The sequence below is a fragment of the Cherax quadricarinatus genome, chromosome 4, assembly GCF_038502225.1.
Source record: "Cherax quadricarinatus isolate ZL_2023a chromosome 4, ASM3850222v1, whole genome shotgun sequence".
In the NCBI taxonomy this organism is placed as follows: Eukaryota; Metazoa; Arthropoda; class Malacostraca; order Decapoda; family Parastacidae; genus Cherax; species Cherax quadricarinatus.
The window spans coordinates 19,488,549-19,503,096 of NC_091295.1; the positions used below are offsets into that span (position 1 = coordinate 19,488,549).

At 39.9% G+C, this 14,548-nt stretch overlaps 1 protein-coding gene across 2 annotated transcripts in view; it reads right to left on the reverse strand.

Annotated features, from left to right (window-relative positions):
- Positions 1-327: 327 nt before the first annotated feature.
- LOC128684391 (uncharacterized) overlaps positions 328-14,548 on the reverse strand; it is a 107,716-nt gene continuing 93,495 nt past the window's right edge. For both annotated transcript variants that reach the window (XM_070095025.1, XM_070095023.1), the window contains 3 exons: positions 11,569-11,759; positions 6,587-6,663; positions 328-5,288 (listed from right to left, as the gene is read on the reverse strand). In XM_070095025.1, coding sequence (XP_069951126.1) covers positions 5,166-5,288; positions 6,587-6,663; positions 11,569-11,759 — 391 coding nt within the window. In that variant the 3' untranslated portion in view covers positions 328-5,165. The remainder of the gene's footprint in view (positions 5,289-6,586; positions 6,664-11,568; positions 11,760-14,548) is intronic.

The following is a 14,548-nucleotide window of genomic DNA, read 5'->3' on the forward strand; positions in this document are numbered from 1 at the left end:
GTATTTAGTTTTGACTGTAATATGCTACTAGGCACCTACATTGCACTAAAATACAGTGCTAGGTTGTCCATATTTACAGTGGTTCAGTAAAAAAAATCCTTTTCCCTCATGACTGATGGATGTGACTGTTCATTTTTATCAATGATCTCCTGGGTGTTCAGTCCATTGAGCACCCAATATAATTGTTTTACTGAATTATGCCCAAACTATTTCATCATTTGGTGGCCAATGTGGCAACTTCTACATGTATAAACAAAGTGGGAACCTGAATGGGTAATTTATCAATAGGCAATCTGAGAATAGGTACAGTAAATCATGTGCAAAATATAGTTTGAAAAGCAAATATAAAACTATTTGCATAAAATGTAATGTACATGTACTTCATATACATAAAATAATATATCAGTACTTTGTATCTTGCAAAATAATACAATACTGTATAACACACCAATATTGCACCTCAAATTAATTTGCTGCATTTTGCATAAAAAATAAGATAATGTACTTTACCATACACATATAATGTACAAACTGAAATATCACACTTGTGAACAGCAATATGAAAGAAAAATTCTAGTGCCTCTATCTGCAAACCTAAGCATGAAGAAGGCACATTACCATTCCACTCACAGCCAGGCATGAGAGAGGCATGTTATCAGCCCATGCTCCTGGGCAGACAAGTTGCCAATCAACCCCTTCTCCCTTGGGCATGTTACCAGTCAGCCCCTCTAGGAGAGAGGCAGCCACATTACTGTTCTGGGTAAGACTGTCATTGAAGCAATGGTAATAAACCAAGTCCAGGAGGCTTGCAGGTTAAGACCAGTACAAGTCCTCTTAAAATATTTGTATCAGTAACTTTTTAGCTGTATGACCTATGACCCACATGGGTTGAGCAGTTTTGAATATATTTATACTGTATAGCATTCTTTAATTTCTCTGAAAATTACTACTAAAGGTACATCAGAGGTAAAGGTAATTGTTTACAGTATTAAGCACTAAACCTGTATGGGCCAAAACAGCACTACCTATATTTTATCATGCAGCCTTGTCCAGTTGACTAAGCTACATGAAGCAACTCTAGAAAGGTTCCTAGGGGCCAGTTGTCTCGAGCCAAGAAATCTGAACTGTCCTGTTCCTTGAATCAAACCCAATTGCCTCAGGAACTGTATAGCCACTATGGGGTCCCCCTAAATATAATTACACATTATGTAATCTTTCCTCATAATAATTAAACATGATGGCCTTTCATTCCCCATGTAGGTAATACAAGTCCACATCCCTTTATCCGAAACCCTTGGGGGCCAGTATTGTTTTGAATTTCAGAATGATTCTCAATGCCACCACGTGGCGGTGTGACCCAGCACTGAGATGACCGATGCTCCACACTCCATGAAAAAACTTCGGTTTTTGGAACTTTTCGAATTTCAGATATAGGGATGTGGACCTGTACACTCCTTGACACCTAAAAGTTTAGCACTCCATGAATGTAATAGTAATACAGTGGACCCCTGGTTCGCGATGCTATCGGTATCTGATAAATCCGGTATGCGATGAATTATATTGCCAAAAATTTGCCTCGGTTCCCGTTACAAAACCCTGTATACGCGATTCGTCCGAGACGTGGACACGTGTGGCCTGAACTGCCCCGTGTGTGCCAGTGTTTACAAGCCAGCCAGTGTGCTCGCATCTAAGGATATATTCGGTACATTCCATATTATCACAGTGTTTTTGGTGCTTACTTCTGCAAAATAAGTCACCATGGGCCCCAAGAAAGCTTCTAGTGCCAACTCTTCGAGACCAAGGGTGCTAATGACTATTGAAATGAAGAAAGAGATAATTGCAAAGTACGAAAGTGGAGTGCGTGTGTCGGAGCTGGCCAAGTTGTATACAAAACCCCAATCAACCATCTCTACTATAGTGACCAGGAAAATAGCAATCAAGGAAGCTGTTGTTGCAAAAGGTGCAACTGTGATTACGAAACAGCGACCGCAAGTGCTAGAAAATGTTGAGAGACTGTTATTGGTGTGGATAAATGAAAAACAGATAGCAGGAGATAGCATCTCTCAAGCGATCATTTGTGAAAAGGCTAGGCAGTTGCATGACGATTTGGTAAAGAAATTGCCTGCAACTAGTGGTGATGTGAGTGAATTTAAGGCCAGCAAAGGTTGGTTTGAAAGATTTAAGAATCGTAGTGGCATACATAGTGTGATTAGGCATGGTGAGGCTGCCAGTTCAGACCAAAAAGCAGCTGAAAAATATATGAAGGAATTCAAAGATTACATAGACAGTGAAGACTTGAAACCTGAACAAATGTTTAATTGCGATGAAACGGGCCTGTTTTGGAAGAAACTGCCAAGCAGGACCTACATTACTCAGGAGGAAAAGGCACTCCCAGGACATAAGCCTATGAAAGACAGGCTTACTCTTCTGATGTGTGCCAATGCTAGTGGTGATTGCAAAGTGAAGCCTTTTTTGGTGTATCACTCAAACTCCCAGAGCATTCAGGTAAAAATATCCTCAAGGCTAATTTGTGTGTGCTGTGGAGGGCAAACAGTAAGGCATGGGTCACTAGGGACTTTTTCTATGACTGGTTACACCATGCATTTGCCCCCAATGTGAAAAATTACCTAATTGAAAAGAAATTGGACCTTAAGTGCCTCCTGGTATTAGACAATGCCCCTGGTCATCCTACAGACTTGGCAGAGCGACTTTCTGGGGACATGAGCTTCATTAAGGTTAAGTTTTTGCCTCCTAATACCACTCTTCTCCTGCAGCCCATGGACCAGCAGGTCATTTCCAACTTCAAGAAACTGTACACAAAAGCTATATCTGAAAGGTGCTTTGAAGTGACCACAGAGACACTATTGAATCTAAAGGAGTTTTGGAAGGATCACTTTAATATCCTCAATTGTGTAAACCTTATAAGTAAGGCTTGGAAGGGAGTGACTAAGAGGACCTTGAACTCTGCCTGGAAAAAACTGGCCAGAATGTGTAGACAAAAGGGATTTCAAAGGGTTTGAGGCTAACCCTGAGAAGCCTATGCCAGTTGAGGAATCCATTGTGGCATTGGTGAAGTCCTTGGGGTTGGAGGTTAGTGGGGAGGATGTGGTAGAGTTGATGGAGGAGGACAATGACGAACTAACTACTGATGAGCTGCTAGATCATCTTCAACAGCAAGAGGCCAGACCTGAGGAAACTGCTTCAGAGGAGGGGATGGATAAAGTGAAGAAGTTGCCTACTTCAAAGATTAGGGAAATGTGTGCAAAGTGGCTTAAAGTGCAAAGCTTTTTTGATGAAAATCACCCTCAGAGAGCTACTGCAAGCCGTGTTGGCAACCTGTACAATGACACTGTTGTGAACCACTTTAGGAAAGTCATAAAGGAACGAGAGGTACAGGCCTTTATGGACAGATATGTTGTGCGACAGAAGTCCAGTGACTCTCAAGCTGGTCCTAGTGGCATTAAAAGAAGGGAAGTAACCCCAGAAAAGGACTTGCTACCTCAAGACCTAATGGAGGGGGATTCCCCTTCTAAACAATAGGTTCAACACTCTCCCCTCCTCCCATCCCATCAATCATCACCAGATCTTCATTAAAGGTAAGTGTCATGTATTCTATTCTTAGTAGAGTACATACTACAAACTGTGCATGTCTTCAGTTTGTGTGCATTAAACTTAATATTTCATGTGGTAAAAGTTTTTTTTTTTTTCATACTTTTGGGTGTCTTGCACGGATTAATTTGATTTCCATTAGTTCTTATGAGGAAAACTGATTCGCTTTCCGATAATTTTGGTTTACGATGAGCTCTCAGGAACGGATTAATATCGCGAACCGGGGATCCACTGTATAATAAGAACAATAATATAGCATTTTCCCATGAGCATATTTATACATTTAACAAACAACATTTAATGGTATCTTAAGTGTTCCTCAATAGTGATTCATTCAACATCATTTCTGTGCACGCATGCACACACAATCACTTGTGTGTACATGCGTGCACACTTGATATTTTTACCACATTAGCCATCTCCCACCATCAATAACTAGCCAGAAGTGGATAAATATTAAATTTAAATTACCCTCCTAACCACATCACTTCCCCTACACAAGCTGCTCACGATGTAAGACCAAAATTAGAATATGCAGTTGTGACATGAAGCAGCAGCTGAAAAAGCATGTATGATGTATGTTACAAAAAATTTTTATGCCCTTATTGGATGATTGGGGAAGGCATGATAACCAAATAAGAATGAGTATTAATATTTCTTAGCACTAACAAGAGGCCACAGATAAAAGCTAAAAGAACAGGTGTCAAAGATATCAGAAATCATCTTCACAGAGTTATAGAATAATAGACCTTTAAAGTAACTAGAGCTACTCTCCTTTTCCTTGAATCAAGCCCCATTACAGTACCTCTCATTTTTCAGGCACTGTACTGTACAACCCCATACAGGTTTAATGCTCATTTCTAATAAAAAAAATACAAGTTACAAAATGCTACAACCACTGGAAATCTGTATAATAAATCATATAACAAAGATAAGACACCATGAGCTTAGCTTTGCTCTTGTAGTTACCAACAGGTAATTACTGTACACACTATAAATGCACACACACTTGTGTAAATAATAGCCTCAATTAAAAAATAAAAATGAATTTACAATAAATATGGAAGTTTCCATTTATATACTGTAAATGGTAAACACATTTTACTTCACTGAAATTTCAATAGCTATTGAATAAAGCAGTTTCTTAATATAAGAATTTGCTCTCACCTAAGTCAGATAACATTTACTGTAGTAGACAACTTCAATGTCTAACTTCATCTTTAGAGTAAACTTTACAACCACTGTACCAATTCATCATGGTCTATTCCTGAATATCTGTAACCACTTTTGTTAGGTTGCACCTTACTTCACTGAGGAAGCTAAAACGAAGATTATAGGAGATCAGTACTTGCAAATGAGCCATTTTTGGATTTTTAACAAGCATTGTTTACTTTAGATATCAGTAGTGCAATTTGATAGTTTTAAAACTGGTTTTCATGTACCCTGTAAGAGTGATACAGACAAAGTGATCTAATTAAATCACACTGGAGCTTGTAGCTGAAGTTACAAGTTCCACCTAAACTTGAACAGCCAAATATTTACACTGAAAGTTCCACCTAGACTTGGTGAACAGCTGAAGAGAAATCATGATACTGCTGGAGAATCTTGGGTGAAACTGTCCTTGCTGTTGTCTGGATGGCCCTTAGGAAGTCTCTTAATTCTACATCACGAGCAACAATCTTGAAAGAAAAAATAAAACCTGCATTACATTACTTTGAAAATACTCCAAGCTTCAGAACGCCTGTGACTTAACCCGATTCCTCCTTTTTCTTCTTCACCTCTTCCCCTTTCCTTGTTCCTTTTTCTCCTTTGGGTTGTCTGTCTTCTGCCTTGTGTATTTGTTCCTTCATTATTTATTTATTTTTTCCCCCCCCTCTGTGTTCTTGCTCTTACCCTCTGTGGGCACCTAGCTCCCTTGCAGTGCTCCTCTTTCTTAGTATTTGACTGGCTCCTCCTCCTTACTACCTTCCCCACTACTACTACCTTCTACCTCCACTACTACTATTACTACCACCACTACCTGCCTATATATACCCCTCCTCTCCTTTCCGTTAGTGTGACTTTGTAAATGGTTCAAGTCGGAATGAAACATCATTGTAAGCTCCTCTCTTCTATGTGCAGGTTATTTGTGTATTTTTGTAGCCTGATTCTTACATGGTTATGTGTAGCTTTGCAAACGAGACCTAAAGGGTAGTTAGCAAGATTTGGGCAGTTTAACACTGACACTTAAAGTATAGGTTTTATCTCACTTCCATGGGACCTAGAATAATTGGACAAGTGAAAAAAAAAAAAAGTCAGTCTGAGAAATGTTGCTCTACTGCTTTTAAAAGTTATAGTAATGTTAAACTAATCTTTCAAATACTTTTTTTTTCCAACATGCTGGTCGTCTCCCACCGAGGCAGGGTGACCCCAAAAAAAAGAACACTTTCACCATCATTTACACAACCACTGTTCGCAGAGCAGTCAGATACAACAGTTCAGACATCACTTGGAACAGCAAATAAATTTATTGGTTCGTATTAACCCTGTTGTTTGAAAAGATCTTTTTGGTTTAATTACTCTCAATAATTATTTAAAAATATAAAATTAAATGGCCGACTATGAAATTGACCAAGTAGAACTAAGTCAATTTCACAGTGACGAAGTACGTAGAACTAAGTCAAGATGATTTTGTAAATTAAAATTCATTATATATGCCTTTCAAAGAAGGTTTCATGATGCCAGTGAGGGGTTCATGATCTGTGCTCTTTCCTTCATGGATCTCTGCTCTTTCCTTAAATATGACCTGAATGCCTCCCATTAGCCCCAGGCACTGTATGACCCCTACAGGTTTAGCACTCCCCCACACAAAACTATACATGTTAACTTTCATATTTAACGTTCTAATATGGCACTATTTGATTATTAAAAGGGTCAAAAAATGAAACTTCATTCCCATCTTGTTCACAGAAGGTTGAGGTTGATAAAGGTTCAGTACCTGATCTGCTGGTAGCTTGCACAAGGGATACTGCATGGCACCAAGGGTATCACTGGAGCATGGGGTAATCTTGTTGTCTGAAAGAAAAGTTTTTTTTTATTATTATTTTTTATTAACACATCGGCTGTTTCCCACTAAGGCAGGGTGGCCCGAAAAAGAAAAACTTTCATCATCATTCACTGCATCACTGTCTTGCCAGAGGCATACTTACACTACAGTTATAAAACTGCAACATTAACACCCCTCCTTCAGTGCACCGGCACTGTACTTCCCATCTCCAGGAATAAAGTCCGGCCTGCCAGTTTCCCTGAATCCCTTCATAAATGTTACCTTGCTTACACTCCAACAGCACGTCAAGTCCTAAAAATCATTTGTCTACATTCGCTCCTATCTAACACGCTCGCACACGCTTGCTGAAAGTCTAAGCCTCTAGCACACAAAACCTCCTTTACCCCCTCCTTCCAACCTTTCCTAGGCCAACCCCTACCCCGCCTTCCCTCCATTACAGATTCCCGCCTTCCCTCCATTACAGATTTATACACTCTTGTAGTCATTCTATTTCATTCCATCCTCTCTAGATGTCTCAACCATCTCAATAACCCCTCCTCTGGATAACAGTTTTGGTAATCCCACACCACCTCCTAATCTCCAAACTATGGACTCTCTGAATTATATTCACACCACACATTGCCCTCAGACATGACATCTCCACTGCCTCCAGCCTTCTTGTTGCAATATTCACAACCCATGCCTAACACCCATACAAGAGCATTGGTATAACTATACTCTCATACATTGCCTTCTTTGCTTTCGTGGCTAAAGTTTTGTCTCCACAGACTCCTCAGTGAACCACTCACCTTTTTTCCCTAGTCAATTCTATGATTCACCTCATCCTTCATAGACCCATCTGCTGACACATCCACTCCCAAATATCTGAACACATTCACCTTCTCCATACTCTCTCCCTCCAATCTGATATCCAATCTTCCATTACCTAATTTTTTTTTTATCCTCATCACCTTACTCTTTCCTATACAGTGGACCCCCGGATAACGATCAGCTCCCAACTCGACCAATTATGTAAGTTTATTTTTGTAAGTGCTTTTGTAGGTGTATTTTTAGGGGTCTGAAATGGACTAATCTAATTCACAATATTTCTTATGGGAACAAATTCGGTCTATAATGGCACCCAAACAGACTTCTGGATTGAAATAATATCGTTATGCGGGGGTCCACTGTATTCACTTTTAATTTCCTTCTTTTACATACCCTACCAAACTCATCGACCAATCTCTGCAACTTCTCTTCAGAATCTCCCATAAGCACAGTGTCATCAGCAAAGAGCAACTGTGACAACTCCCACTTTGTGTTAGATTCTTTATCTTTTAACCCCACACCTCCTGCCAACACCTGAGCATTCACTTCTCTTACAACTCCATCCATAAATACAGTGGTCCCTCAATAATCGTCCATAATCCGTTCCTGGAAGTGGGACTATTATCGAAATGGACGATTTTCGAATCAATTTTCCCCATAAGAAATAATGTAAATCCAATTAATTCGTTCCAGACACCCAGAAGTATCAACAAAATTTTTTTTTTACCTAAAAGATAGATTTACATGCACAGAAGAATGAACATTCAACATGACAGTTACCTTTATTGAAGGCTGTTGTTGATGAATGGAAGACAGGGAGGAGGAGGAGAGGGAAGAGGTTATTTGGAAGGGGAATCCCCCTCCATAAGGACTCTAGGGCAATAATAAAATGTATAAACATTGGTAATAGGGGTAGTTGATGAGTGGAACAGTCTGCCTAGTAGGGTGATTGAAGCTAAAACATTGGGTAGTTTCAAATTTAGGCTGGATAAAAACACGAGTGAGAGGGGTTGGATTTGAGTCGGACTTGCACCTGAGCTTATTGCTTGGGTAGCATTTGTTCTGTTAGTGGGTTGGATTTGTGAAGGACCGGCCTAGTATGGGCCAGCAGGCCTGTTCCAGTGTTCCTACTTTCTTAAGTTCTTATTTAACATCACACTTACCAGTAGGGTGATCGAGGCTAGGACCTTGGGTAGCTTTAAGAAGAGATTGGACAAATATACGAGTTGGAGGAGCTGAGTTTGATTTGTGTCATTGGGTACGGGAGTAAATTCTTGGGTAGCTTTGGGTGGAGGTCATTTTGATAAGGACCTGCCTTGTATGGGCCAGTAGACCTGCAGTGTTCTTCCATTGTTATGTTCTTATTGGCTATTTGTTTGTGTGAGGGAGGGATGGCAAGTTTATTGTTGGAGAATATGACACTAATGTCAACTCTATGGCTTATCTATCAAAATTCAACTAATATGACATAATAAACAATATTAATAACATAGAAACATAGAATATACTCTAGAATGAATAAAATAAGTCATTACGTATGTCACGAGAGGTGTTGTGTTGTGTTGTTGTTGGGTATATAAGGGCCACTGAGTGTAAGCCGTCCATAATGGTGGTGAAGCAGCAGCTGAGTCGGCGGTGGGTTTTGTAGCCCTATATAACTCCAACAACATTGGAGGAGTTGGTAGAATCGCTGAACCACTAAAGAAGGAACCCACTACCACCATCACTACGACCTTCTACGACTATTACAACTGTTACCACCATCACTACTACCTTCTACCATCACTACTACCTTCTACCACCATCACTACTACCTTCTGTCACCATCACTACTACCTTCTACCACCATCACTACTACCTTCTACCACCATCACTACTACCTTCTACCACCATCACTACTACCTTCTACCACCATCACTACTACCTTCTACCACCATCACTACTACCTTCTACCACCATCACTACTACCTTCTACCACCATCACTACTACCTTCTACCACCATCACTACCACCAAAGAAAGCTTCTAGTGCCAGCCCTTTGGTAAAGAATGTGAGAAACACATAATTTATGAAAAAGTTTGTAGAAAAATACAAAGATGGTGGTGGTAGAGTGGAAGCAGTTGTGATAGTGGTTGATGAACATAAGAAAGGAGGATCACTGCAGCAGGCCTGTTGGCCCATGCTCGGCAGGTCATTTACAATTCATCCCATTTTCCCAACCCAGTCCTCAATGCTACCCAAGCTCTGATAACTCTATCCACTCATTTGGGACTTGCAAATGAGTGGATAGAGTTATCAGAGCTTATTTCTTGGGTAGCATTGAGGACTGGGCTGGGAAAATGTTTCGTTAGTGGGATGAATTGTAAAGGACCTGCCGAGCATGGGCCAACAGGCCTGCTGCAGTGATCCTCCTTTCTTATGTTCATCAACCACTATCACAACTGCTTCCACTCTACCACCACCATCTTTGTATTTTTCTACAAACTTTTTCATAAATTGTGTGTTTCCCACATTCTTTACCAAAGGGCTGGCACTAGAAGCTTTATTTGGAGCCATGGTAGCTTATTTAGCACTTGCAAGCACTAAAATCAATGGAATATTATGAAATATTTCGTAGGAGCATGTGAGGGGACCGTCACTCACTGGTAAACAATGGCACACTGGCTGGGAAGGAAAGGCTGAGGCGGCTCAGAGCTTGAGTACGCGTCCGGGACGAAGAACTATTAGGACTATTAGCGAGTTACCGGACCATTTGCGAGCCAATATTTTGACGAAAAAACAGGACTATTTCCGAAATGGACGACTTTCAGGCCGGACGATTATTGAGGGACCACTGTATACTGAACAACCATGGTGACATCACACATTCCTGTCTAAGGTCTACCTTTTACTGGGAAATAATCTCCCTCTCACCCACATACTCTAACTTGAGCCTCACTATCCTCGTAAAAGCTTTTCACCGCTTTCAATAACCTACTTCTTATACTCACTGTGCCTTAACCCATTCAGGGTTCCGGCCGTACTAGTACGGCTTACGCTCCAGGGTTTTTGACGTACTAGTACGCATAAATTCTAGCGCCCTCATATCTAGTGAGAGAAAGCTGGTAGGCCTACATATGAAAGAATGGGTCTATGTGGTCAGTGTGCACACTATAAAAAAAATCCTGCAGCACACAGTGCGTAATGAGAAAAAAAAAACTTTGACCGTGTTTTTGGATTAAAACAGTGAATTTGCACTGTATTTTCATATGGTATTTATTGTTGTATTCTAGTTTTCCTGGTCATTTTATAGAATGGAAGACATATTATAGAAACTGAGATGATTTTGACTGGTTTTACAATGAAAAGTACCTTGAAATTGAGCTCAAAGTAGCAGAAATGTTCGATTTTTACCAAAGTTCAAAAGTAAACAAATCATGCCTAGCGTCCAATACACGTCACCTGCTGAGTCTAATATTCTTTCACAAGTGCGCTGATATTATTTATACCATTTCTACACTAATGCAGTAGTCTGTATAACAGTAAAACTTCTATTTTTTTGTATGAATAAAAATTCAAAGTGGAAAGCCAAAGAAATATAAGAGGGGCCTGGGGATGTGACTAACGAACAGAGAACTTGTTATTTTAGTGTCAGGAATGTCTTTCTTGTTTATTATGGACTCTATTCAGAAATTGGCATCTTTTGAAATTTGTGTGAAATTGGCAAAATTGCTAGATTCTGACCACTTTATCGGATAGTTGAAATCGGTAAATGGGTGGTTTCTTGTACTCGTTCGATAGAAAAAATGGAGTTCTAGTGAAACAGTTATGATTTTTCTCGACTAGTACATTGGAAATGGCTGAAAATAGGGCTCAAAGTGGGCAAAATCGCTAATGCGTAAATATCGTCGAGACCGCTAACTTCACGAGAGCATAATTCCGTAAGTTTTCCATCAAATTTCATACTTTTGGTGTCATTATAATCGGGAAAAGATTCTCTATCTTTTCATAAGTTTTTTTTTTTTTTTTTTTTAAATTTGGGGACCCTGAGAACAAGTCTCAGAGAGGGCCTGGGGACCCTGAAAGGGTTAATAGCTAACTGATACACTATTTCTGTATAACTTTACCATCTGTGAATCTCCAGAAGCGAGAAGAATGCAAGTCTCTAATTGGTTGAAAAGCAGCAGCCATAGTCAGGTGAGTAAGATCAGCACCTGAGTAGCCTTCAGTAGAGTCCAAGAGTGTCTGCCATTCAGAGTCAGTTAAGTGTAATGGTACTCTACCAAACTGACTGGAAATTATAGTGCGGCGACCTTCCCTGCAGAGAATTGTTTTGTATTACAATGTACATATAGAATGGTTTTTAACATTACAGTACATACAATTCATAGTTTAAACATACTGCACATTTAAGCGTAGTAAAATAGGCATAAAGCATTATACTCCTTCCACTCTTGTGTTATCACATCTAAGTGATGGGTTCTTCTCCTGTGCGACACAACTCTGTCCAGGCAGGATACACATCAAGCTTGGTGCATTGCTTAATTAAAAAGCAACCATACAATTGATCTTAATGTTTATCAAATACATTTCCCTTTTTAATTAGACTCTTGGTGCACATGAAGGGTTCATATTTTTCTGGTACCATACACAATCAATCCAAAAATGTTGAACTTTTTTTTTCCCATTTAGTACAGTGCATAAAATAAAAAACAACAATAAAAGTTTCTCAAAAATTTATTCTACAGATTTCTCACCCTGATCAAAGCCATTTATTGCTTTTAAATAAAGTTTATTTTCCATGGTAGATATTACATTATATACCATTTCATATTATATAGAGAAGCCCATAGTTATGCAATGCATTTTAAGCAGACAAGAATGAACATACGTTAATATAGTTAATAGAATATGGCAACCAGATTATAATGTCAAGTGTTTCAAGAAAAATCTCAAACTAAAGCCAATCAAACTGTAGGATTTTCCTAAAAATTTCATCAACTAATTTCCCACCAGCAACAACTGTTAAGTATATTTTTCTATGGCATTTTTATGCTCTAAAATACATTACCAATTAACTTGTATGGCAATTACTGCAATATTATGCTGAGATATTTAAACTACCTAGGTAGTAGGTTGGTAAACAGCAACCGCCCAGGGAGGTACTACTGTCCTGCCAAGAAAGTGTACAACGAAAACCTGTAATTGTTTTACATGATGGTAGGATTGCTGGTGTCTTTTGTCTGTCTCATAAACATGCAAGATTTCAGGTATGTCTTGCTACTTCTACTTGCACTTAGGTCACACTACACATACATGTACAAGCATATATATACACACACCCCTCTAGGTATTCTTCTATTTTCTTTCTAGTTCTTGTTCTTGTTTATTTCCTATCTCCATGCGGAAGTGGAACAGAATTCTTCCTCCCTAAGCCATGCGTGTTGTAAGAGGCAACTAAAATGCCGGGAGCAAGGGGCTAGTAACCCCTTCTCCTGTATAAATTACTAAATTTAAGAGAAACTTTCGTTTTTCTTTTTGGGCCACCCTGCCTTGGTGGGATACGGCCGGTGTGTTGAAAGAAAGAATAAACTATAAAAGTCATACAAACGGGCCCCACTCGTACAGTCATACAGGCAGGCCCCACTCGTACAGTCATACAGGCAGGCCCCACTTGTACAGTCATACAGGCAGGCCCTACTTGTACAGTCATACAGGCGGGCACCACTCGTACAGTCATACAGGTGGGCCCCACTCGTACAGTCATACAGGTGGGCCCCCACTCGTACAGTCATACAGGCGGGCCCCACTCGTACAGTCATACAGGCGGGCCCCGCTTGAACAGTCATACAGGCGGGCCCCACTCGTACAGTCATACAGGCGGGCCCCACTCGTACAGTCATACAGGCGGGCCCCACTCGTACAGTCATACAGGCGGGCCCCGCTTGAACAGTCATACAGGCGGGCCCCACTCGTACAGTCATACAGGCGGGCCCCACTCGTACAGTCATACAGGCGGGCCCCACTTGTACAGTCATATAGGCGGGCACCACTCGTACAGTCATACAGGCGGGCACCACTCGTACAGTCATACAGGTGGGCACCACTCGTACAGTCATACAGGTGGGCCCCACTCGTACAGTCATACAGGTGGGCCCCACTCGTACAGTCATACAGGTGGGCCCCACTCGTACAGTCATACAGGCAGACCCCACTTGTACAGCAGGTTAGGTTCCTGGCTACTGGTGTAAAGTGAAAAAGCCTTTTTTCAAGTTCAAATGCATATAAAAGTCTGATAACATGTTTACACTATCATATAGTGAGCAATAGAGCTAGGCCTAAAAAATGCATATACAGTACACACATTACTTGAAAGTATTTTTGTCTTTAGCTTATGGTGAGTGGTAAATACATTTATTGTCGTAAGTCACAGGTAGTAGGTTGGTAGACAGCAACCACCCAGGGAAGTACTACCGTCCTGCCAGATGACTGTGAAACAGAAACCTGTAACTGTTTTGCATGATGGTAGGATTGCTGGTGTCTTTTTCTGTCTCATAAACATGCTAGATAACAGGGATACCTTGCTACTCCTACTTACACTTTGGTCACACTTCACAGACACGCACATGCATATATATATATATTTATTTTTTATTATTTTTATTATCACACTGGCCGATTCCCACCAAGGCAGGGTGGCCCGAAAAAGAAAAACTTTCACCATCATTCACTCCATCACTGTCTTGCCAGAAGGGTGCTTTACACTACAGTTTTTAAACTGCAACATTAACACTCCTCCTTCAGAGTGCAGGCACTGTACTTCCCATCTCCAGGACTCAAGTCCGGCCTGCCGGTTTCCCTGAACCCCTTCATAAATGTTACTTTGCTCACACTCCAACAGCACGTCAAGTATTAAAAACCATTTAATACTAATATATATATATATATACATATATATATATATATACACATATATATATATATATATATATATACACATATATATATATATATATATATACACACATATATATATATATATATATATATATATATATATACACACATATATATATATATATACACATATATATACACATATATATA